Source organism: Ciona intestinalis, chromosome 3 (genome assembly GCF_000224145.3).
Source record: "Ciona intestinalis chromosome 3, KH, whole genome shotgun sequence".
NCBI classification, from domain to species: domain Eukaryota; kingdom Metazoa; phylum Chordata; class Ascidiacea; order Phlebobranchia; family Cionidae; genus Ciona; species Ciona intestinalis.
The window spans coordinates 3373290-3395667 of record NC_020168.2 but is presented as its reverse complement, the minus strand read 5'-3'; the positions used below and the strand labels follow the sequence as shown (position 1 = coordinate 3395667).

Genomic DNA, 22378 nt, shown 5'->3' with positions numbered 1-22378 from the left:
AATCACTCACAAAGTAACATACATGGTAACTCGTAAGCTGGCACGAGGTGTTAAACCCGTGTGATAACGACTGTCGTTTTCCGGCCACGCGAAGACAAGGTAAGTTACATTCATTCATTCACATTCACTACCAAACGAGAAAAAATTACAATGAAAAGGGTTTCCTATCTTCCCCACCCTACTATATATTGAACGCGACGCAAAGCCAATAAAGCAGTCGCAACGTAATAAAAAGTTAAAGGTTTGAGGCCATGTTACTGTAGTAGTGTAGTGGCTATGGTTTAGGCACTGAACGTTAATGTTCCAGCCCAGTGTACACAAATGGTTTGTCAACATAACATTATATCCATAGTTGTACAAATGGTAACTCTTTAACTTTAGAAATGAAATTTTCGCTCTTTCCTGTATGTATTTGTGAAGGAAATAGACAGAACGTCACCTGCAATTTGTCAATTATTTTCTTTACTTTGATCGCAGTTTTATATGAAAGTTGTTTTTGCCATTCCTCGTCAAAGTTTGTGACGTTTTCTATTTTGATTTCCAGGGCCCTAGATTTTAAACATTGATTAATATAATATATGAGAGCGCAACAACCAGCAAAATGTTAATTGTTGTTGTAAATATTTTTTTTGCCTATAATAAATGAATTTCTCTTCTCTTTGTTGCGGCAATGACATTATACCACGGATGCCTTGTTTCGTCCCACCCGTCGTGCTGCCCACTTAAGAGTTACCACGTATCTATACATTTGTGGGCAATTGTTTTATTAAATTTCTTCTTTTGGTTTGTCTGGGTGATCTATTATTTGTTGGAGCAATAAACGTTTAGTCTTAGAGCTTTGCCTAAGGACACGTACGCCTACATTTTGCTAGCATTGACGCGGTGTCAGTTATACGAATTGAGGGCTGCAACCACTGATATTTATTGTAACACCCGACTGAATCGTGATTACCATGTAACGTCCAATAATTGCTTTATTACTTCAATCTTTTGGCCATGATAATTTCCCAGTGTTTTGTAAGTTAGCTTTTATATAGTTTTTTAAAAACTATTATAGAAGAACTTATAATGACGACGGTGGTTAGATAAAACGTCGGAAATCAATCTTAAAATATTTGTCGTTTAAGCATAGATTAAGCCTGATCTGTTATACTTATGTTTATTGAAGAAAAAAATGCAGGCAGATTATAGGGGGTTGAGTCTATCTATAGTTTATGTTCCTAATATTTGCACCAAAGAAATTGCACAGAACTTAATGTTATTATTTATAAACGTACATGTATTGTTCACGTAGCTTTGGCCGTTTAATTTTGTGTGTCTTTCCTTTGCGAGAGGATTTTTTAAACTCAAGTAACTCTGCTTTGATTGTTTTCCACCAAAGCTTAACATCCGTCTTGAGCTCCATAGTAAGCTTTGTTCTTTCTACGTCTAACTTGGTAACTGGTGCTGTTTTGCCAACAACATATTAGAGTCTGACATCATTAAGTATAGTAGGGTGGGGGGAAATGGGACACGTTTAGCACATAGTATCCAGATATCTTGATCGTATTTTAAACAATTAACAGCGGTCTATGAAAGTCATGAGGACATAGTTTCATATATCTTTGAATGTTCTTTGTTTACTACTAAATGGGACGAGAAAATAGAGCTAAAAAGTGTCCCATCTACCCCCATCCTACTGTATATTGTCGTAATATAAAGTTAAATTGTACAATGGTCGCATGAAATATGCCTGAGTAAGCTTCCTGGGTGTCGGGGTAATGGGCTAAATCTGGTCCGAGTCCCAGGTTCTTAAGATAGAATAATTGAAGTAACGTGTGTAAAATGTTGAAGGAACACGTGTAAAAATAGCTTTGGCAAGCCTGTTATACCATTTTACACTAAAGTGACTTCAATATTTTATGGTTATACTGATATTTTACTAATCTTTTTTTACGCTTACCTCGTCGCTGCTTTCTATGTTTTAAAAGATCCCATTTCAGTTTTAAAGTATTTGTGCAATTGCAAGGTTTGTTTGTCTTGAACCTGTAAAATAAATACCATGAATCACATTATAATATGTTTCCTCTGAAAGTGGAGCAACGTTCTGTTCCATCAATCTTGTGCCGCCAACGACTTATCCCGTCTATAGTAGGGTAATGTAAGATAGAACACATTTGGAGTATAATATTTACATATCCTGCTCGTGTTTTAAACAATTACCAACTGTCTATGGGAATCGCGAAGATACGGTTTTATAATTCTTTAAATGTTTAGATTCAAAATAGGACGAAAAAAATAGAATAAAAGGATGTCCCATCTTTCCCCACCCCTATATACCTTTGTTGGTAATTCTTTTTTTGCTTTGTTTTTTGTTAGGTACATTTGTCTTTAAGTGTCTAGCGCAAGAACACATACGGTAACAATGCTGGCAGCATTATGCCTTTCCTTACTTAGGTTGCAAACGTTATAATCATCAGTGCTGTGCCACGTGTATATCGTAAATGGATTTAAAAAGCAACTATGGCATATATGATTAAATCGCGCGAACCGCGATAGGACCTTAATCATGTAAACTTGGTTACGACATATGCTATAGGTTGGTGAAGATGGGACACTTTTCTATCTATTTTCTCGTCCCATTTGTTAGTAAACAAAGAACATTTAGGGAATTGTTAAACCGCATATTCACGACTCCCAAAGACCGTTCGTAACTGTTTAAAACACGATATTTGGAAATTAAGTGCTAAAGGTGTCTCATCTTCCCCCACAGTACTCCACTACTTTCAAACTTACATTCACCGAAAATGGCAATATTGCCATTAAACGAAACTTACCGTAAAATATAAACTGCGTAAAATAAGTTGCATACCAGCCACACTAATACACTGAGCTGTACTGTACGCCAACAAAGTCCTGGGTAATATATTTCGCTGCATTCTCGCATTCCTGCACCGTTTTTCTTTCTCATAATGCTGTTTACACCACTACATAACATAGTAACTTAATAATGGCTGAGAACGATGAACTTGCTATATCCTTAGCGTGCAGAAGAAACCAGACATCTTTGCGGATATCCTGTATTTCCACGATCGGGTTGGACTTCTGATCCACGCCACGTTACAAACCACGCCACAACTATCTGAATATCAAACCGACGTATCGGCGTATACGCGACCTGGCGGAGCGTGTAGTTTTAGGGCGAGTTGTTTTAAACTGGCGTGTTGTTACAAAACGGCGTGTTGTTTACGGGCGTGTTGTTTTGAAGCCTGAAAAACACGCCATACCAACAACACGCCTCTGCCGTGTTGCGTGTTGTATACGCGGACAAAACCGGCGTGTTCTAACAACACACTTGAATTTCTAGTGTAAGATGGGACTTTTTAAAATCTCCTTTTATACGGGCACCCATTTGATGATGAACGAAACTTATGTTATAACAATATTTGGTAGCAGTATCGCGGTCCATGTTAAGTCCATAATTTGACTATGTTTTGTTTATTAATATTTTGTTCAGGCCTTTTCCTTGTTTCGTCCATGTCTTGACCATATTTTGTTCATAATTTTTCTAGATGTTTTGTCAATAGATTTTCCATGTTTTGTCCATATTTTATCTGCATGTCCGCCCAGGTCGCGTATATAACCGTCACGTTGGTTTGTCATTCATCATATATACAGCTCTTGCGTGGTTTCCAACACGCGCGTGGTAGGCTATATACAGGATATCCACAAAAAGTTATATGATTAAGTCAATGTCAATTATCTCTTTCTCTACATACCAAGCATAGCAAGTTTATCGTCCTGTGCCATTATTATGTTCCGTCAACTAATATATGTAGTGGTGTAAACAGCATTATGAGAAAGAAAAATAGTGCAAGAAAGCGAGAATGCAGCGAAATATATTATCCAGGACTTTGTTGGCGAACAGTACAGATGACTGTATTAGTGTGGCTGGTGTGCAACTTATTTTACGCAGTTTATATTTTACGGTAAGTTTCGTTTAATGGTGAATGTCAGTTTGACGTACTATATATAGTAGGGTTGGGGGAGATGGGACAACTTTTCTTTATTTTTTTGCGTTCTTTTTGGTAGCAAATAAAGAGCATTCAAAGAATTATAAAACCGTAACCTTACGACTTCCATAGACCGTTATTAGTTGTTTAAAACACGATCGGGATATTTGGATATTATGTGCTAAATGTGTTCCATATTTTCTCACCCTTACTTGGCCTACTATTTCGTAACTTTGTTTGCATGCGGTTGTTGTCTCTTTAATGTTATTTTCGATATGCGTGGCACATCGGTAATTATAGCGCTGCAACTAACAGGGATACAAAGTTAATGCTGCTAGCATTGTTACCGTATATGTGTTCTTGCGCTAGACACTAAACGTCAAATGTACCAAACAAAAACAAAGCAATAATTTTCAACAATGTTAACACGTGACAAGTTGTTGACGGGACAAGGTTGATGAAACAGAACACCGTGTTATAAAGACTTTCGTTGTCCCACTTCGCAAGGACACATATATTTGTGTGAATCATTCTTCTTATTTTACAGATCCCAGAAAAACAAACCTTGCAAATGCACAAATACATTAAAACTAAAATGGAATCTTTAACTAAAATGGAATCTTTTAAAACATAGAAAGCAGCGACAAGGTAAGCGTGACTTTAAGAAATTTAGTGAAATAGCAGTATAACCATAGAATATTGAAGTCACTTTAGTGTACTATGGTGACAGGCCTACCAAAGCTATTTTTACAGTACATGTTACTTTAACACTTTACACACGTTACCTTAACTATTCTATTCTATGAACCTGTGATTCGAGCCAGATTTAGGGGTTCCTTTAATTAGTGCATGTCCGCTATGACCAATGTGCCCGTTAAGTCCGCTGTGTCCACAATATTCACTACATATTGGACATAGTGAGTATATAGCGGACATAGTGAATACTGTGGACATAGTGGACATAGTGAATACTGTGGACATAGCGGACATAGTTGGCATAGCGGACATGCACTATATCTAAAGGGACCGAGATTAGCCCATTACCCCAACACCCAGGAAGCCTATGTATATCATGCGACCAGTATAACGATTTAACTTCATATTACGACAATATACCTAATAATGGCAGACTCTAATATGTTGTTGGCAAAACAGCACCAGTTACCAAGTTAGACGTAGAAAGAACAAAGCTTACTATGGAGCTGAAAAGAGATGTTGAGCTTTGGTGGAAAACAATCAAAGCAGAGTTACTTGAGTTTAAAAAATCCTCTCGCAAAGGAAAGACACACAAATTTAAAAGACGAAAGCTACGGGAACAATACATGTACGTTTATAAATAATAACATTCTGTATGATATCTTTGGTGCAAATATTGGGAACATACACAATATATAGATAGACTTAACCACCTTTTCTGCTTGCGCTTTTTTTTCTTGAATAAACGTAAATGTAGCCGTTACGACAAAAACTGAATGAATGAATGTAACCTACTTTATCCTCGCGTGGCAGAAAAACGACAGCTTATACAAGCTACCATGTATGTTACTTTGTGGGTGATTATTTTTAGGGGGATTTTTTTTTTATTATGTATGACTGATAATTTAAAATAAAACATTAGTGACCACTCGGGAGCAATTGCCGTTAAGTGTTTTGCCCAAGGACACATACGCCCACAATGATAGTAGCGACGAGCCTTCAACCCACAACCCTTGGGTTAGAAGTAGGCGTGCTATAGCCACGTTGCCACGTCGCCGGACAATACATTTATTCATTATAGGCATAAATGTTTACTGAAAAAAACATTGTGTTCCAAAATATTAATCAGTGTTTAAAATCTAGGGCACTGGAAATCAAAATGGAAAACGTCGCAAGCTTTGATGAGGAATGGCAAAAACAACTTTCAAATAAAACTGCGAAAAATGTAGAGAAAACGATCGACAGATTGCAGGTGACGTTTTATGTGTATACCCGCCACATATATATGGAAAACAAAAGTGTAAAGGGCTCTATTTTCGGATATGAGTAAGTAAATGAGAGTCACTTAATTAAGATTTTGTGTGTCGGGCAAATTCGGATGTCATAACAAGTATACCTAATTCATCACGACCATTTAGTTCTTAGAGGTTACCACGTGTTCAACTCTGTTGAATACTGTTTTCGTAACAAACCAATTGTGTACACTGGATTGGAGCATTGACCGTTCAGTGCCCAAAAACATACAAGTAACTACAGTAACATGGCCTTGAACCATTAACTACTTATTACGGTGTGACTGTTTTATCGGCTTTGTGTCGCGTGTTTTGGGGTAGGGAAAGATATATAGTAGGATGGGGGAAGATGGGAAACATTTAGCACATAATATCTAAACATCCTGATGGTGTTTTAAACAACTAACATTGGTCTATGGAAGTCATGAGGATACGGTTTTATAATTCTTGAAATGTTTTTATTTACTATCACATGGACGAGAAAATAAAATAAAAACTATATATGCAATCCTGGTTTAAAAATGATTCATGACCACAAATTTAATTAACGTGCTCGTTGCAGAATCCAAAACGATGTGACCAGTATGGTCAGCTTTATGTTAAAGTGGCAGAATGTGGTTTTGGATGCATAATGCACGATCTTACCAACAAGTTGAATATTGCCACTTCGTATAACAAAACAATGATTTTGCAAACCTCAACGTCTATCTACACGAGATCACAAATCATGAGCGACATCTTGGAACCGATCAGCAAAAAATGCCAAGTTCCTATTAAAGGAAAATGGGTTGAACCTTATAGTAAGGATAATTCAACAGTGTTGTTTTGTTTCATATAGTAGGGTGGGTGAAGATGGGACACCTTATCATTCTATTTTCCCGTCACTTTTAGTAGTAAACAAAGACAATTCTAATAAGTATAAAACCGTATCCTCGCGACTTCCATATAGACCGTTGTTAATTGTTTAAACACGATCTGAATATTTGGATATTTTGTGCTAAAGATTTCTTCCCCTACCCTACTATACATTTTGAATTTGTTTAGGTATTTTTTTTGTAAATAAAACTAATTGCGGTTGCTTTTTATGAACATGTTAGGACAACTGCAGTTAATGTGACACACAAGGATAAACAAGCTACATTCATTTGTTTATTTATAATTTTTACGTTTGTTATTCCAGAGTTTTCGGATTTAACAAAAAACAAATTGTGTTTTATTAAACGTCAAATATCGGGTCGTGCCTACGCGTTCCGGTATCCCGTATTCACTGACGAGATGTGGGGCAACGTTGAAGCGTTTCACTCAGACCCAATGGGCTGGTGGATTTCGCAAATGCTCAAATCCTTGTTTAAACCGAAACCAAAGTTACAAGAAAGGATGGATTATTACGCGGAAAATGTTGACTTCTCATCACCAATCGTGGGGTAAGATTTTAAACCGTAAATGTAGAATATTTATATAATAGGATGGAAAAAGACGGTACACCTTTAGCACATAATATTCAAATATCCTGATCGTGTTTTAAGAAATAGAAACGCCCTAAGTGAGTCGTGAGGATACGGTTTTATAATTCTTTAAATGTTTTTTGTTTGTCACCAAATGGGTCGAGGAAATAGAATGAAAGGTGTCCCATCTTTTCCCAGTTTACTACTATGATTTATAGTTTTTTAACTGCGCTGATTTTTGGAAATTAGATATTCTGGAATCAAATTAAATGCGGATAATCTGACGATTGCAATACAGGTTGAAGTGTTTCGTAAATGGGCCAATAGATTGTCATATTAGTTCACTGATTCACCAAGCATTCGCTTGGTTTTACAATACATAAAACGAATTTAAAATGTATAGTAGGGTGGGGGAAGATGGGATATCTTTAGCACAGAATATCTAAATATTCAAATCGTGTTTTAAATAACTGACAACGGTATACGAGAGCCGTAGGCATACGGATTTATAATTATTTGACTGTTCTTTGTTTACTACCAAATAGTATGAGAAATGTAATGAAAAGGTGTCGCATCTTTCCCCACCCTACTATATATATATATATATATATACAGTGTGCATGTAAGACGTACCGATAAATTAACGGACGATCGAGAGTTCGCTGTGTTTCGACCATTGTCCGAATTCATGAAACACGTTGAGGAATGGTACGACAAATATGATCTTCGTCAAGCAGGACTTGGCAACAATCTTAAAGTCGAACAAAGAGTTTATTTGGCTTCTGATGACCTGGCTGTATGGGATGAAGCGAAAATGTAAGAATTAAAAATATTTTTTTTAAATTAATGAATGAATAAATGTAACCATGGCCTACTGTATTGAGTAGGCCATGATGTAACTTACTTTATCCTCGCGTGGCCGGAAAACGACAGTCGTTATCACACGGGTTTAACACCTCGTGCCAGCTTACGAGTTACCATGTATGTTACTTCGTATTTTTTTCTGACAAATATTTTTTTCTACTTTAACAGTTATAATAACCCGCTTGTTACTACTACTGTAGTTTTGTGAATGATTGTTCTTTTTCTCACGATCGTTATTTTTGTTATCTATTTTATATATGGCTGACACGAACATTGGTGCAGCATCGAGTCTTGAACACGATGTTTTCTGATGGTGTGAGCCATCTGACCACTGTGCTTGAACAGCAGATAGAATCGAGTTATACAATATTGTAGTTGATAAAGTAATTAAAGTAAATAATTCTTTGAATATTCTTTGTTTACTACCAAATGGGACGATAAAATTTAATAAACTGGTGTCCCATCGCCCCCCACCCTATTATATTTCAATTTTAAACTCAATGAAAACTGTTTTTGCAGCTTCGACAAATACACCTTCTTTGGCAACAAGGAATTCACGGAGCGAGCAAGTGAAATTAAAACAAGGGACACGAAATCTGGGTTAGAGGATATTATCATTGAAGCAACTCTGCTTTCCAAATGTAACTTCTTTGTTGGAACTCTCTCTTCAGAGGTGGGTGATTGCTGCTTTCGTTAAATGCGCAAAACCTTGTATTATTTCAACTATACTACAATGTTCATCATAAGACTTGGTTAACCAGCATTAGTGGGCCGTCAAGCAGAACTAACTGTTTCTTTTTGGGGGCTTCAGACCAGAGGTATAGACTTTCAAAGATAGGTATTGTCGGGCCTAAAATGTGTATTTTTTCAGATTGGACAACTGGCAATTGAAATGAAGCAGTCAACACAACTGCAAGATGTGTTTTACGACGTAAGGTCTCTGGAATATGAATATGGACTTATTGAGGGCCCAAAGAAACTACAACTAGTCGTATACAACAGCACTAAACCGTTAAGACACGATGAAATCGTATTGCTCTGTGGTGATCTAATGATCTTGGATAGAAAAAACTTTAACGGTTACTACTATGGGACAAATGTCATGACCGGAAAAAAGGGTTTTACAAAACTCACTTAGTTCAAAACTTGCCGGCATTATTGGATATGCCGAATGCTGCGCTTATGGTGATGCTGGTGCAGATTTATGGAGAAAACATAGCGTGGTTAACTGATTTCATTATGAAAGAAAAATGATTCGAAACTGAGGTACGCAACTGATAATTTCAACGTATGCCACAAGTCTAAAGTTGGATGGAGACTGAGTACTATGATAGTTTATTGAAATGTGCCAGCATTTGAAAAAAGTCTTGTGTTTATATCACGAAGGTGGAAAAACTAAAATGAGTTTGTGTCTCGTACATTTCTCGTTTATTGAAACAGTTATTGCAATGCACAAAAAAATAAATATATGTAAAAAAATAAACTTTGCAAAGATTGTCTCAACATAATGTAGAGGTAAATATCAGTAAAGGAATCTTTTGCACAGTAAAGTAGAGTGGGGGAAGATGGGACACTTAAGCACACATTGTCATATATTTCCAAATTTAAACTACATGGCGCTTTTTGGGTGATACACCATGAGTTAATACTATCATTTCTTTATTAACTGACAATAATTCAAAAAATATATTAAAATACACGAGAAGTTATTTAGCGATTCGCTAACAGGTGTCATTTTACAAATTTAAAATCACACAGGGTAAGATGGGACAGTTCAAAATAATTGTTAAATTTGATTAAAAAGTGAATTTAATATTAGGAATAAATGTAACTAACACGAAATAATGCTGTACACTTTGAAAATCAAGTTTAAACAATCTTTTTGGGGGTAATGTTGCACTGTTTTTCGCAAAAGTACGATATAGTAGGGTGGGGGAAGATGGGACACCTATTTATACTATTTTCTTGCCCCATTTGGTAGTAAACAAAAAACATTTAAAGAATTATAGAACCGTGTCCTTACGACTCCCATGTACCGTTGTTAATTAATTAAAACACGATCAGGATATTTAGATATTATGTGCTAAAGGTGTCCCATCTTCCCCCACCCTACTATATATTTAAGCTTTTTTGTAAATCTATGAACCTAACTTAATCGTTCACACTCGCGAACTACAAAATTTCATCGGGTTTACTACTATTTAGCAAGCATTTAAAATTAGTACCTTACTATTTCGCATTTTTACCTGTTCAAAAAATGTTTTAATTCAACATTTTGTTTTAATATTAAACAACAATAATCAGCTTTGACGCTCGCTTTATTAAGTCGTGATAATAGAGTCAAATAATTATGTAACAATATTTTTTTGATTATCATTAAATGGGGTCCTGTAAAAAGAAAATTAAAAAAAATCTCGTCGGACAAAGTGTCCTATCTCACCCCACCCTACTATATATATAAAAAAAAACTGTTTGACTAATTGTCCCATCCTTCCCCACTCTACTATATATATATATATATATATAAATATTATAATACAGGACTTAGTTTTAAACAAACATTTCTGTTGCAACGAAAACATAAGGAATTTTTATTTCACATTTTGAGAGATGTTTTTCTGACTTTCTTTCTTAGGTTGCAAGAAGTTTGCATTTTCCTTGTTTTTTGGTGTGGAAAGATGGGACACCTTTAGTACACAATATCCAAATATCCTGATCGTGTTTAAACAAATATCAACGATCTATGGAAGTTGTGGAATATTTAATTGAATTAGTTGTTTTATATTTAATTGAATTTTCTTTGTTTACCACCGGATGAGACGACAAAATAGACTTAAAAAATGTCGCATCCTCCCCCACCCCACTATAACTTGTTTGTTTTTCTATTCATTTGTGTATTGCACTAACTATTTCAATAAATGAGACATGGACACAATATTTCAACTCATTTTATTTTTTCCACCTTCGGGGAATAAACACAAGACCTATTTCAAATGCTTACGCATTGCAATAAACTATCCGAATAAGTCTTTTCCAACTTTAGACCTGTGTACGTTGAAATTGTCAGTCGCGTAATACAGTTTTAAAATATTTCTTTTACATAATGAAATCAGTTAACCACGCTATGTTTTCTCCATACATCTGCACCAGCATCTCCTTAAGCGCAGCATTCGGCATATCCAATAATGCCGGCAAGTTTTGAACTAAGTGAGTTTTGTAAAATCCAGTTTGCTGGGTCATTACATTTGTTCCATAGTAGTAACCGTTAAAGTAATTTCTATTCAAGATCATTAGATCACCACAGAGCAACTCAATTTCGTCGTGTCTTAGCGGTTTAGTGCTGTTGTATACGACTAGTTGTATTTTCTTTGGGCCCTCAATAAGTCCATATTCGTACTCGATAGACTTTGCGTCGTAAAACACATCTTGCAGTTGTGTTGACTGCTTCATTTCAATTGCCAATTGTCCAATCTGAAAAAATACTCACTTTAGGCCCGAACAATACCTATCTTTGAAATTCTGTACCTCTGACCTGAGGCCCCCCAAAAAGAAACAGTTAGTTCTGCTTGACGGCCTATGCTGGTTAACCCAAGTCTTAAGATAAACAGTGTATAGCAGTATAAGATAATACAAGGTTTTGCGCGTGGCATTTAACGAAAGCAGCAATCACCCACCTCCGAAGAGAGAGTTCCAACAAAGAAGTTACATTTGGAAAGCAGAGTTGCTTCAATGATAATATCCTCTAACCCAGATTTCGTGTCCCTTGTTTCAATTTCACTTGCTCGCTCCGTGAATTCCTTGTTGCCAAGGAAGGTGTATTTGTCGAAGCTGCAAAAACAGATTTCATTGAGTTTTAGAATTAGCATATAGTGGAGAGGGTATATATCCTTATCGTGTTTTCAATTCGATGGGACATCCTTTCCTTCTATTTGGTCGTCCTATTTAGTACTAAACAAAGAATATTCAAAGAATTATACAACCGTATCGTCACGACTTCAACATAGCGTTGTTAATCGTATAAAACACGATAAGAATATTTAGATATTATGTATTAAAGGTGTCTCATTTTACCCATAGATACTATAAAACTAGAATGTGTATGTTGCCCCAATACAGTGGTCAGATGGCTCACCCTATTAGAAAACATTGCGTATAAGACTCGATGTTGCACTAATGTTCGTGTCAGCCATACAGAAAAGATAACAAAAATATCGATGGGACGAACAAGAGAAAAAAATAATTCAGAAAGCTACAAACAGGGTAGCATTGCGCGGCAAAACCGGCGCCATGGCAAATTGGTTAGCGCGCCTGCCACCAACCCGGAGGTAACAAGTTCAAGGCTCGTCGCTGCTACCATTGTGGGCGTATGCGTGCTTGGGCAAGACACTTAACAGCAATTGCTTCAACCCAGTGGTCACTAATGGGTTGTCCAAATTATCAGCCACAGATAAAAAAATCTTCTAAAAAAAATAATTACCCACAGACTGTCGTTTTCCGGCCACGCGAGGATGAAGCATATTACATTCATTCATACTAGATTCAGGGTATACAAACGGGTTATTAGAACTATTAAATTAAAAAAATATTTTCAATTCTTACACTTTCGCTTCATCCCACACAGCCAGGTCATCAGAAGCCAAATAAACTCTTCGTTCGACTTTAAGATTGTTGCCAAGTCCTGCTTGACGAAGATCATATTTGTCGTACCATTCCTCAACGTGTTTCATGAATTCGGACAATGGTCGGAACACAGCGAACTCTTTAGGTACGGTGAGCTTATCGGTTCGTCTTACATGCACACTGTATATGCATAAAGCGGTTAAATTACAATGCTATATATTTAGCTAAAAAAGAGAGAATTAATAAATAAATGAATGAATGTTAAAAAACGATCGACGCGTGGCGGGGCAATGAGAGTCATCAGAGTTTCCCATCTTCCACTCTACTATATAACTATAAGGCTGCAGTATTAGCACATAGAGATAAACAAGTGACATTCATGTATTTTACCCCACGATTGGTGATGAGAAGTCAACATTTTCCGCGTAATAATCAATCCTTTCTTGTAACTTTGGTTTTGGTTTAAACAAGGATTTGAGCATTTGCGAAATCCACCAGCCCATTGGGTCTGAGTGAAACGCTTCAACGTTGCCCCACATCTCGTCAGTGAATACGGGATACCGAAACGCGTAGGCACGACCCGATATTACGTCTTTGATATATGACAACTTCTTTTTCTTTAAATTTGAGAATGCTGAATGATCGAATATTGAATGTTAAATATATAAAGTTTTGTGAGACTTTTGCATATAGTAAAGTGGGGAAGATGGGAAACCTTTTTATTCTACTTTCTCGTCTCATTTGTTAGAAAACAAAAATATTTTTAATGAATTATAAAACCGCATCCTCACGACTCTCATGGACCGTTGTTAATTGTTTAAAACACAATCAGGATACTTCAATATTACGTGCTAAAGGTGTCTCATCTTCCCTACTCCATAAAGTTAGGTTTGGGTAAGACGGTCCGAGTTTCATTCTCCTTTTAACAGTCCCCCTTGGTAGTAAACACAAAATATTTAAAGAAATCTATAACCCATTCTTACGATGCTATGATAGGGTTGTCAATTGTTAAAAAGGCATAGAAAATATTGGATAATGCAATGCTATACCTTACTTTATAAGCCTATAATTAACCTTACTGTCTGCCATGACCCATTCTCCTTTCATAGGAACTTGGCATTTTTCGCTGATCGGTTCCAAAATGTCGCTCATGTTTTTTTTTCTCATGTAGATAGACGTTGAGGTTTTTAAAATCATTGTTTTGTTATACGAAGTGGCAATATTCAACTTGTTGGTAAGATCGTGCATTATGCATCCAAAACCACATCGTTCTACTTTAATATAAAGCTGACCAAACTCGTCACATCGTTTTGGATTCTACAATAAACAAGTTGACTATTTATTTAATATTATTGTTTCAATGTTGTGCAAAACATAAGAAGACAGAAAAAAGTATACAATCACCCACAAATTTATATACGTGAGAACGTATAAAAGCGGCTCCGAAGTGTATATGGAACAGAACACGCCTATTATGAAGACTGCCGTTACCCGCCACGCGAGGATTAATACGTTACATCCATTCATAAAATATCTAGTACCAAAGTAACACGTTACACATTGTGAGTGTGTGTGCATATACGGCAACTTAGAGTGATTGATTCAACCAAATGATAAAACTGTCATCCATACAAAATAGAGTGACATTCATATATAGTATAGCGGGGAAAGATGGGACAACTTATCATTCTATTTTCACGTCTCATTTAGTAGTAAACAAAAAAATTAAAGAAATATAAAACCGTATCCTCACGACTCCCATGGACCGTTGTTAGTTGTAAAAAACGATCAGGATATTTGGCAATTATGTTTTAAACACGTCCCGTCTTTCCCCACCATGCTCTCTCTCTTTATATATATATTTATTCACCTGAAATTTGTCGATTATTTTCTCTACTTTTTTGGCGGACTTTTTCGAAATTTCTTTTTGCCATCCCTCATCCAAGCTTGCAAGGTTTTCCATTTTGATATCCAGTGCCCTGAAAGTAAAACACTTAAGTTTTAAAACTAGACAAAGGTGGACCATAATTGATGTAGCAAAGCAGAAGGTATGATATATTAGGTGGGGGGAGATGGAACACCTTTCTAATCTGTTTTCTCGTCCCATTTGGTAACGAACAAAGAAATTTGAAAAGTTACAAAACCGTATTCTCATGACTACCATAAAGGTGTCCCATCTTACCCCACAGTACTATATATACTGTATAAAATACAAACTATAATATTGTATACGTACATATATTGTTCACGTAGCATCGGTCGTTTCATATCTTCATGCGATTTTATTTGATTCGCGGTATTTTTATACTTAAGTAACTCTGCTTTGATTGTTTTCCACCAAAGCTCAACATCCTTCTTGAGCTCCATGGTTAGCTTTGTTCTTTCTACGTCTAATTTGGTAACTGGCCCACCTTGAATGAATAAAAACTTACTTTACCCTCGCATGGCGTAAAACGACAGTAGTTTTTAAACACGGGTGCGTATGTTTCAAACATTAATTAAGTTATGTTATGTCCGGCGCCGTGGCAAAGTGGGTATAGTGCCTGTAACCCAGAGGTAATGGGTTCAAGGCTCGTCGCTGCTACCATTGTGGGTGTATGTGCCGTTGGGCAAGACACCTAACGCAATTGCTTCAACCACATTCGTTCATTTATTTATTCAAAATTACATTTATTCATTTGTTTTTAAACATTACCAAGTATGTTATTTTATGGGTAATTATTTTTTGGTGGAAGTTTTCTCATTTTTATGTATGCCTAATAATTTGGACAATCCATTACTGACCACTGGGTTAATGCAATTACCGTAAGTCTCTAATGGCCAATGAATGACATATACACCAACAACGGTAGCAGTAACGAGCCTTATAATCCATTACCTCTGGGTTAGCAGGCGCGCTAACCAACTGTGCTACGCCGCCGGACAATGAATGTAACTGTTGCGCCTGCTTCACGACACTAGCCGGAGCTAATAGTTGAAGCAAGTCACATTCAGATTATTAATAACTCCCAATTTCATAATGTTTTAGATTACCTTGTCGCTGCTTGACATTTTTCAGGAAATCCCATTTCAGTTTCAGTGCTGGTCGGTTTGTGCATGTTTCGCAACGTTTGTTTATGTTGGTACTGCTACAAAGAAAGTATAATGTAACATCTTAGGATGGGAAAAAAGGGACACCTTTAGCACATGATATTTAAGTATCCTGGTCGTGTTTTGAACGATTGACAACGGTATGAGAGTCGTGAAAATACGGTTTTATAATTTGTTGAATTTTCTATGTTTACTACCAAATTGGACTAAAAAATAGAATAAACAGGTGTCCCATCTTCCCCACCCTACTGTATCGTAAGTATTATTACCCCTTATAATTCATAGAGAGGCCCTATACGTGATATAACAATAGTCACGCAAAACGGTGTTGTACAAATGCAAACATAATCTTACGAAAGGATCAAACTGCCTCATTCAAAATTCAGAACAATGTGTAAATTGTATAGTATAGGGTGGGGAGAGATGGGATACGTATTCATTCTATTTTCTCGTTCCATTTGGTAGTAGCCCAAGCTTGTTTAAAATACGATCGGGGTATTATATGCTAACAGTGTCCCATCTTACCCCACGGTGCTATATAGTAGGTTGGGGTAAGATGGTCTATAATTTCATTCTCTTTTTTTCGTCGCATTGGGGGTGGGTTAAACAAAGAATATTCACCGAATTTTGTAAGTCACGAGTCTAAACCAGCATTGTTAATTATTGAAAACACGATTAGGAAATACGGGATATTGTGTACCAACGGTATCTATCTTATACCCCACAGTAATATACCCGACATAGTATGCCTATAAACAAAAAGAAACCATAGTACTCTAAAACAGTGCTCTGCAACCTTTTTGGGGTTGGTGAACCTCAAAACTCGTTGCGACAAACTCACGCACCCCTGATTGCTTTAATGTAAAACTAATGACGTTTCGCAATTCCCAGTGATGCGAGATATAGAATTCATATACAAAAAATGTAGAAAAGTGGCTAAACTTGGTAAAAATGTTTAAAACTAAATAATATTGCTGAAAATTGTTAAAATTTGTGATGCACCCTTGTATACCCTTTTGTACTGGTGCACCCCTGGAATATTTTAGTGCACCATGCACACTGTTTGAAGAGCACTGTTTTAAAACATAGTAATCTGGTTAGGTACGAAACTAAATGTATTAAAAAGTACAAACAAACGAAACTTACCGTAAATATTGAAATAAAAAGTACAGGCTGCAAACCACAAACAAGCAACAAGTAACATCCACGACCAACTGCCAGAAATTCATGTAACATTTTCCCTTTCTAGTCCCTGTACAGGTTTTCTTTTTCATTCCGATGTTTATGCAAGGTGGAAAAAGTTGAAATATTGCAAGCAAATTACACTAACAGCAGTGTTCTATGTTGCAAGTCACGCTTTTGAAAGACATCTGTCGAATTATGTTTAGCGGACGCATCGGAATTTGACAGTATCCTGTATTCCACGAACAGGATAGAAGCAACACAACAGCAGTGCTTTATTGATTAGTTCACTTTACCGCAAAAATAGTTATGTCCGTGCCGAATAAAAATGCTCGCGCCGAACAAAATTGTTCCGACAAAAATAAAACATTTTACAAAAACGTATTATTGCTGTGAGCACAAGGGTACTGAAATATTTGTCAGCTAAAGTATTTCAATTCACCCCAGTGTAGTGATTGACGTGTGAAAGCGGTCGACATAAACGTATCTTTGTATTCCACGTTTACCGAGATTGTATGAACGCAAACTGACACATTTTCCTAATCAAATTCGGTACCCTCATCAATGCGTTTGTGTGCGATTGTCATTGTTATATGTGGGAAAAGCAACGATTAAGTCCCGTCCGCGTCGCGCCAGCTGGCAACTTTACACGCCACGCAATCTTTTATGCATCTAGTGAAATTTAGACAATTATATATAGTAGGGTGGGGAAAGATGGAACACCTTTAGCACATAATATCCAAATATCCTGATCGTGTTTTAAACAATTAACAACGGTCGATGGGAGTCGTGGGCATATAGTTTTATAATTCTTTGAATGTTCTTTGTTTATTACCGAATGGGGCGAGAAAATAGAGTTAAAAGGTGTCCCATCTCCCCCCACCCTACAATATATTAAATATCTGTGCTCGAAGCACACCTAACCGCTACACCAGTTTTTTCAATGCAAAAAAATGCAACATTTATTGAAATAGTTAATGCAACAAGAAAATAGATAGATGTAAAATAATATTTGCAAAGATTGTCTCAACATAATGCAGAGGTAAATATCAGTAAAGGAATCTCTTGCGCAGTACAAATATAAATATTAAAATACAAAACTTAATTTAAAACAAGAATTTCTGTTACAACAAAAAACATTTGGTGGAAATATTCCACATTGAAGGATGTTATTTCCCACTTTATGGAGTATCGACTAAACTATTCATTGTGAAGAATTTTTAAAATCCATCAGGATATCCCCCTTTGCGAGAATCTGATGCAGCACTCACTCTGCCATCTTCTAAAGTCAATATTGCTTGAACAGCAGATATCTTTTTTCTTACTGTTACGTTGTGGCCTTTGTGTCTTAAACCAGTAATAATATCCTAAAAATTAATTAAAAATAAAAAAATTAAAATTTAGGTCTCTTACAAATAAAACATGATGATCACAAAACATAATTTAAAAAAAAAAACATTTTAATGATTTGGATTTCAAACCAACAATGCACCTTAACTTGATTATTCTGAATAACTTTTTAGGCATTTTAAACCTGCAGGTTCCCTACCATTTTGTGTTGTACCACGACAATTTCCTCCTCAGTAAACTATGCCTTAATATGCTTGCCTCAGAACTAGAGTTTAAGGGGTTTATGCTACTACTACTGTGGTTAGGCCTGATCTTGCGGAAGTCACTTGACTAAACTGTCACTGATTTAACCAATTTGTTATTAATGGATTGCCATACATAATAAAAACAAAAAAAATTCCCGAAAAAATATTCACCCACCAAGTAACCTGTAAAACAGGCACAAGGTGTATAAAAAATAAAACAGCAATGCTAAAAAAGTTGCATTAATTTCAATTTAGAAATTGTAAGAGAAATTACCTGATGTAAACCTGCTTCACATTGCGTCACATTTGGCATAAGTTGGTCGTGAATTCTCTTCATTTCAACACTTTCCCCAACATTAAATCCAAACCATAACGAGTTCATTGTAACCTGAGGTGAACAATCACATTTAATTTTCTTTTAACACTGATTTTTTGAACAATGGGGACAAAGCATTTACCAATTAAATTTTAATCTGTTAAAATTTTAATGTTCGGAGAATAAGTCTGATAAAGCGTTTCTGGAAAATTATTTTGAAGGAACCAATGTATCAATGTTCTTTTCAAATGCCTGCATGAAAGCACAGAGAAAATCTCTGACATTAATTCTACAATACCTACAACATAGTCACTATGTGTTTTGGTATTTTAACAAAATCGGCAGTAACATTGCAAATGCAATACTCTGGCTCTACTCGTTTGTATAGACACTTATCAACAAGATAAAGGCTGGTTCACATTTAAAACTGGGTTGCTAAAATATATTATGTCACCAATGCTTTAAAAGTTGGGGTGAATATATGGTTATATCTAGCTTTATCCTCGTGTGGCTGGAAACAACAGTTGTTAGACAGGGATGTTCTGTATTTTATATCGCTGATAATTTAGAAAATTCATTAATGACTGCTGAGTTCGAGCAATTGCAGTTAAATGTAAACTGGCACAGAGTGTATAAAACATAACACCCGTGTTAACATTCCGGCCACACCAGTATAAAGTAAGTTACATTCATATTATTGGCTATGCCACACCACATTATATCAATACTCACAAGTGTAGTGGCTGAAGTAATAAAAGTTCCACCTGATGCACCAACCACCATCAGAGGTTTCTTACGACCTTTTTTCATGATAATTGTTGGCGTCATGCTCGAAAATGGCCGTTTACCAGGCGAGATATAATTGGCAGGGGATGGTGGAACACCTGGAATAGAAGATGAATGAATGTGAATGTAACTTACTTTATCCTCGCGTGGCTGGAAAACAACAGCCGTTATAACATGGGTGTTCATAGTTACTTTGTGGCGAGTTACCATGTATGTTACTTTGTGGCCTTGTGAGTAAATATTTTTTTTTAGATTTTTTCTTTGCAATATTAATAGGTGTTCGCTTTCTATTCTTTATGGGTGAAGTCCTAGGGCAGACAAATCAAGAAACCTGCGATTTGGGTCATAGTATTTAATTTACAAGCATAAAAATGTGTTTCATTTTTTAGATGACAATATGGACAATGAACAAAAGCCCACCCAGTGTGTTAGCATCTTTATGACAGGATTTAACTAAAGTTTACTGGACTGTAAACACATGGTATACAGCCAAAGGTTTTGCCAAAAACACATCGGTTGCTGTGTGGAGCTTTCATGCTTTTCTGTGACTGATAATGGATGTGTTAAAAGCACAAAGTAGACCAGTGTTACAAATAATATGAACTAACCGAATGCATTGGTGATATTAGGTGAGGAGAAATCATCCATCTCATTGTTGAAAATGATCCCTGTATATTTACCACGAACTTTGCTTCCGAAACTGTAACAAAAATCTATGTTTCACACAACTTTGGTGGAAATATTCTGTAAGGGTCTGAGGTCCTACAGCATGATATGACATAAGAGGGAACCAGGGATTAATTCCTGAGTTGGCGCATTACCCTAACACTTACACAGAAAAGTTACTAACTGGGAACTGTTTTGAATAGTTAGTTAATTTTCATATTTAAATTAAAGCGGTTTTGCAGTTGTGTATGCCAGATAAATTTAATCAAATATACAGATGAATTGTTGCATTGAAATTGAATGTGAAATAATCAATGAATGCAATGAATGTAACTTACTTTACCTTTGCAGGCCAAAAAAACACAGTCGTTATAACACGGATGTTCATACACCTCGTGCCAGTTTACTAGTTGACATGTACGTTACTTTGTGGGTGATTTTTTTTTAAAGGAATTTTTTTAAATTTATAGCTGTTTTTTGGACAACCCATTAGTGACCACTGGATTGGAGCAATTGCTGTTAAGTGTCTTGCCCAAGGACACGTACGCCTACAATGGTAGCAGCGACGAGGCCTGAACCCATTACCTCTGGGTTACAGGCAGCGGCATTTGTCACGGTGCAGGTTAAAATTAAAGTTTTTTAGCACGCTTTGTCAATAACAGATAATTTAAAAAACCTACTATAGATTGATTGTGCTTGTGATTGCCACAGCATCACCATTGGGAGCAAGAACACTGAGATGAGCCGTGCCACTGTCGTCAGGAACTGACCAGTCAGGACCGTAGTAATCAACCGGCCAAGTATGATCGTCGTTGATTTTTAAACGAAGATCATCAGCGTACCAGTCCGCTGTCATGTTCTTCACTAACTGTGGTTGAAAAAATGTTTGATAAACAGGTGTTTTGCTCCCAATGGCGCAGCCAGGAGAGGTGCGGTGGTCGCAACCCCCCCACTTAAAAAATCAAACAAAAAATTAAAAATTTTTTTTTTACCCTGCCCTTTATTTTCTGGCTAAAATGGCAATTAAAAACATCAGTCAAATTTGATTTTTACAAACCTCTGTCATATTTGGGTAATTTGGTTCCCCGCCAAGGTAGGATCTTTTAGCAAAAGCAAACCTGAATGCTTCCACTATCCTGTGCATTGTAAGTACACGGTTTTCTTTCGACATACTTTTTGGCGAAAACTTGTAACCTGAGTTCAGCAGAAGTTTTATTTAAAGATAAATTAAAAACTTAACACCAATTCAAATATCTGCAGTGATTCAAAATAATATTATGAAACTATCACAGTAGCAAGGTGGTTATAGGGCTTGCCCCTTTTGAGAAACACCTGATCAAAACATGTTGCTGACACCCTTATCTGCAAGATACTTGATGATAATTGATTTTTACAGATTTTGGTGCCATTGGCATTGATCTAACATCCGAAATAATCTAACTTACCTTTAAGGATATTTAATATGAGACTCATAACAGGCCCACTTGCTGGGGGTCCTGGTGAAAACACAGTAAGATCATCCAATGTGATGTTTATCGCTGGTTTTACTTCTGATCTGTAATATATCAAACATATAAGTCAATTTACTGCAATTCAACCATTTATTAGCTTAGAAGAAGCAAAAAATACTATTTTTTTACCTACTTTATCTTGCACATTATAATGATCAAAATCTAAACATATATAAACGAACAGTATTAATTAGAAAATAGATTCAGAACCTGTAATTCCACAAATCTTCTGCAGTGATTCTGTTTTCACCAAACCCTTCATTCAATCTTTTATGATTTCATAAGTAAGACTTCCATTATAAAAAGCAGACGCTCCTTCCTGG

At 36.1% G+C, this 22378-nt stretch overlaps 4 protein-coding genes across 4 annotated transcripts in view; 1 reads left to right on the top strand and 3 right to left on the bottom strand.

Annotated features, from left to right (window-relative positions):
• The window catches only part of LOC100184494 (alpha-(1,6)-fucosyltransferase-like), a 6516-nt gene extending 3084 nt beyond the window's left edge, over positions 1-3432 (bottom strand). Inside the window, exons 1-4 of the mRNA XM_026833667.1 lie at positions 2817-3432; positions 1943-2025; positions 1278-1446; positions 440-548 (exon numbers count right to left, since the gene is read on the bottom strand). Of these exons, the coding sequence (XP_026689468.1) occupies positions 440-548; positions 1278-1446; positions 1943-2025; positions 2817-2977 (522 nt within the window). The 5' untranslated portion in view covers positions 2978-3432. The remainder of the gene's footprint in view (positions 1-439; positions 549-1277; positions 1447-1942; positions 2026-2816) is intronic.
• A 340-nt stretch (positions 3433-3772) lies between these two features.
• On the top strand, positions 3773-9954 carry LOC100175944 (alpha-(1,6)-fucosyltransferase-like). Its single transcript, XM_009859839.2, has 9 exons — positions 3773-3968; positions 4540-4640; positions 5148-5316; positions 5832-5940; positions 6543-6780; positions 7161-7404; positions 8041-8241; positions 8809-8962; positions 9161-9954. Exons 3-9 carry the CDS (start codon positions 5189-5191, stop codon positions 9425-9427), a joined length of 1341 nt encoding a protein of 446 aa, XP_009858141.2. The 5' UTR covers positions 3773-3968; positions 4540-4640; positions 5148-5188; the 3' UTR covers positions 9428-9954.
• Positions 9955-11219: 1265 nt separating this feature from the next.
• LOC101242352 (alpha-(1,6)-fucosyltransferase-like) lies at positions 11220-17850 on the bottom strand. Its single transcript, XM_004225792.4, has 9 exons — positions 17146-17850; positions 15943-16037; positions 15146-15320; positions 14780-14888; positions 13989-14226; positions 13300-13543; positions 12889-13089; positions 11964-12117; positions 11220-11760 (listed from the first exon to the last, which is right to left on the bottom strand). The coding sequence occupies exons 1-9, from the start codon at positions 17271-17273 to the stop codon at positions 11386-11388; spliced, it is 1719 nt and encodes a 572-aa protein (XP_004225840.4). The 5' UTR covers positions 17274-17850; the 3' UTR covers positions 11220-11385.
• A 266-nt stretch (positions 17851-18116) lies between these two features.
• LOC100186107 (glutathione hydrolase 1 proenzyme-like) overlaps positions 18117-22378 on the bottom strand; it is a 6004-nt gene continuing 1742 nt past the window's right edge. The window contains exons 4-11 of the mRNA XM_026833666.1: positions 22266-22322; positions 21990-22099; positions 21602-21738; positions 21225-21412; positions 20487-20578; positions 19825-19976; positions 19051-19164; positions 18117-18548 (exon numbers count right to left, since the gene is read on the bottom strand). Of these exons, the coding sequence (XP_026689467.1) occupies positions 18402-18548; positions 19051-19164; positions 19825-19976; positions 20487-20578; positions 21225-21412; positions 21602-21738; positions 21990-22099; positions 22266-22322 (997 nt within the window). The 3' untranslated portion in view covers positions 18117-18401. The remainder of the gene's footprint in view (positions 18549-19050; positions 19165-19824; positions 19977-20486; positions 20579-21224; positions 21413-21601; positions 21739-21989; positions 22100-22265; positions 22323-22378) is intronic.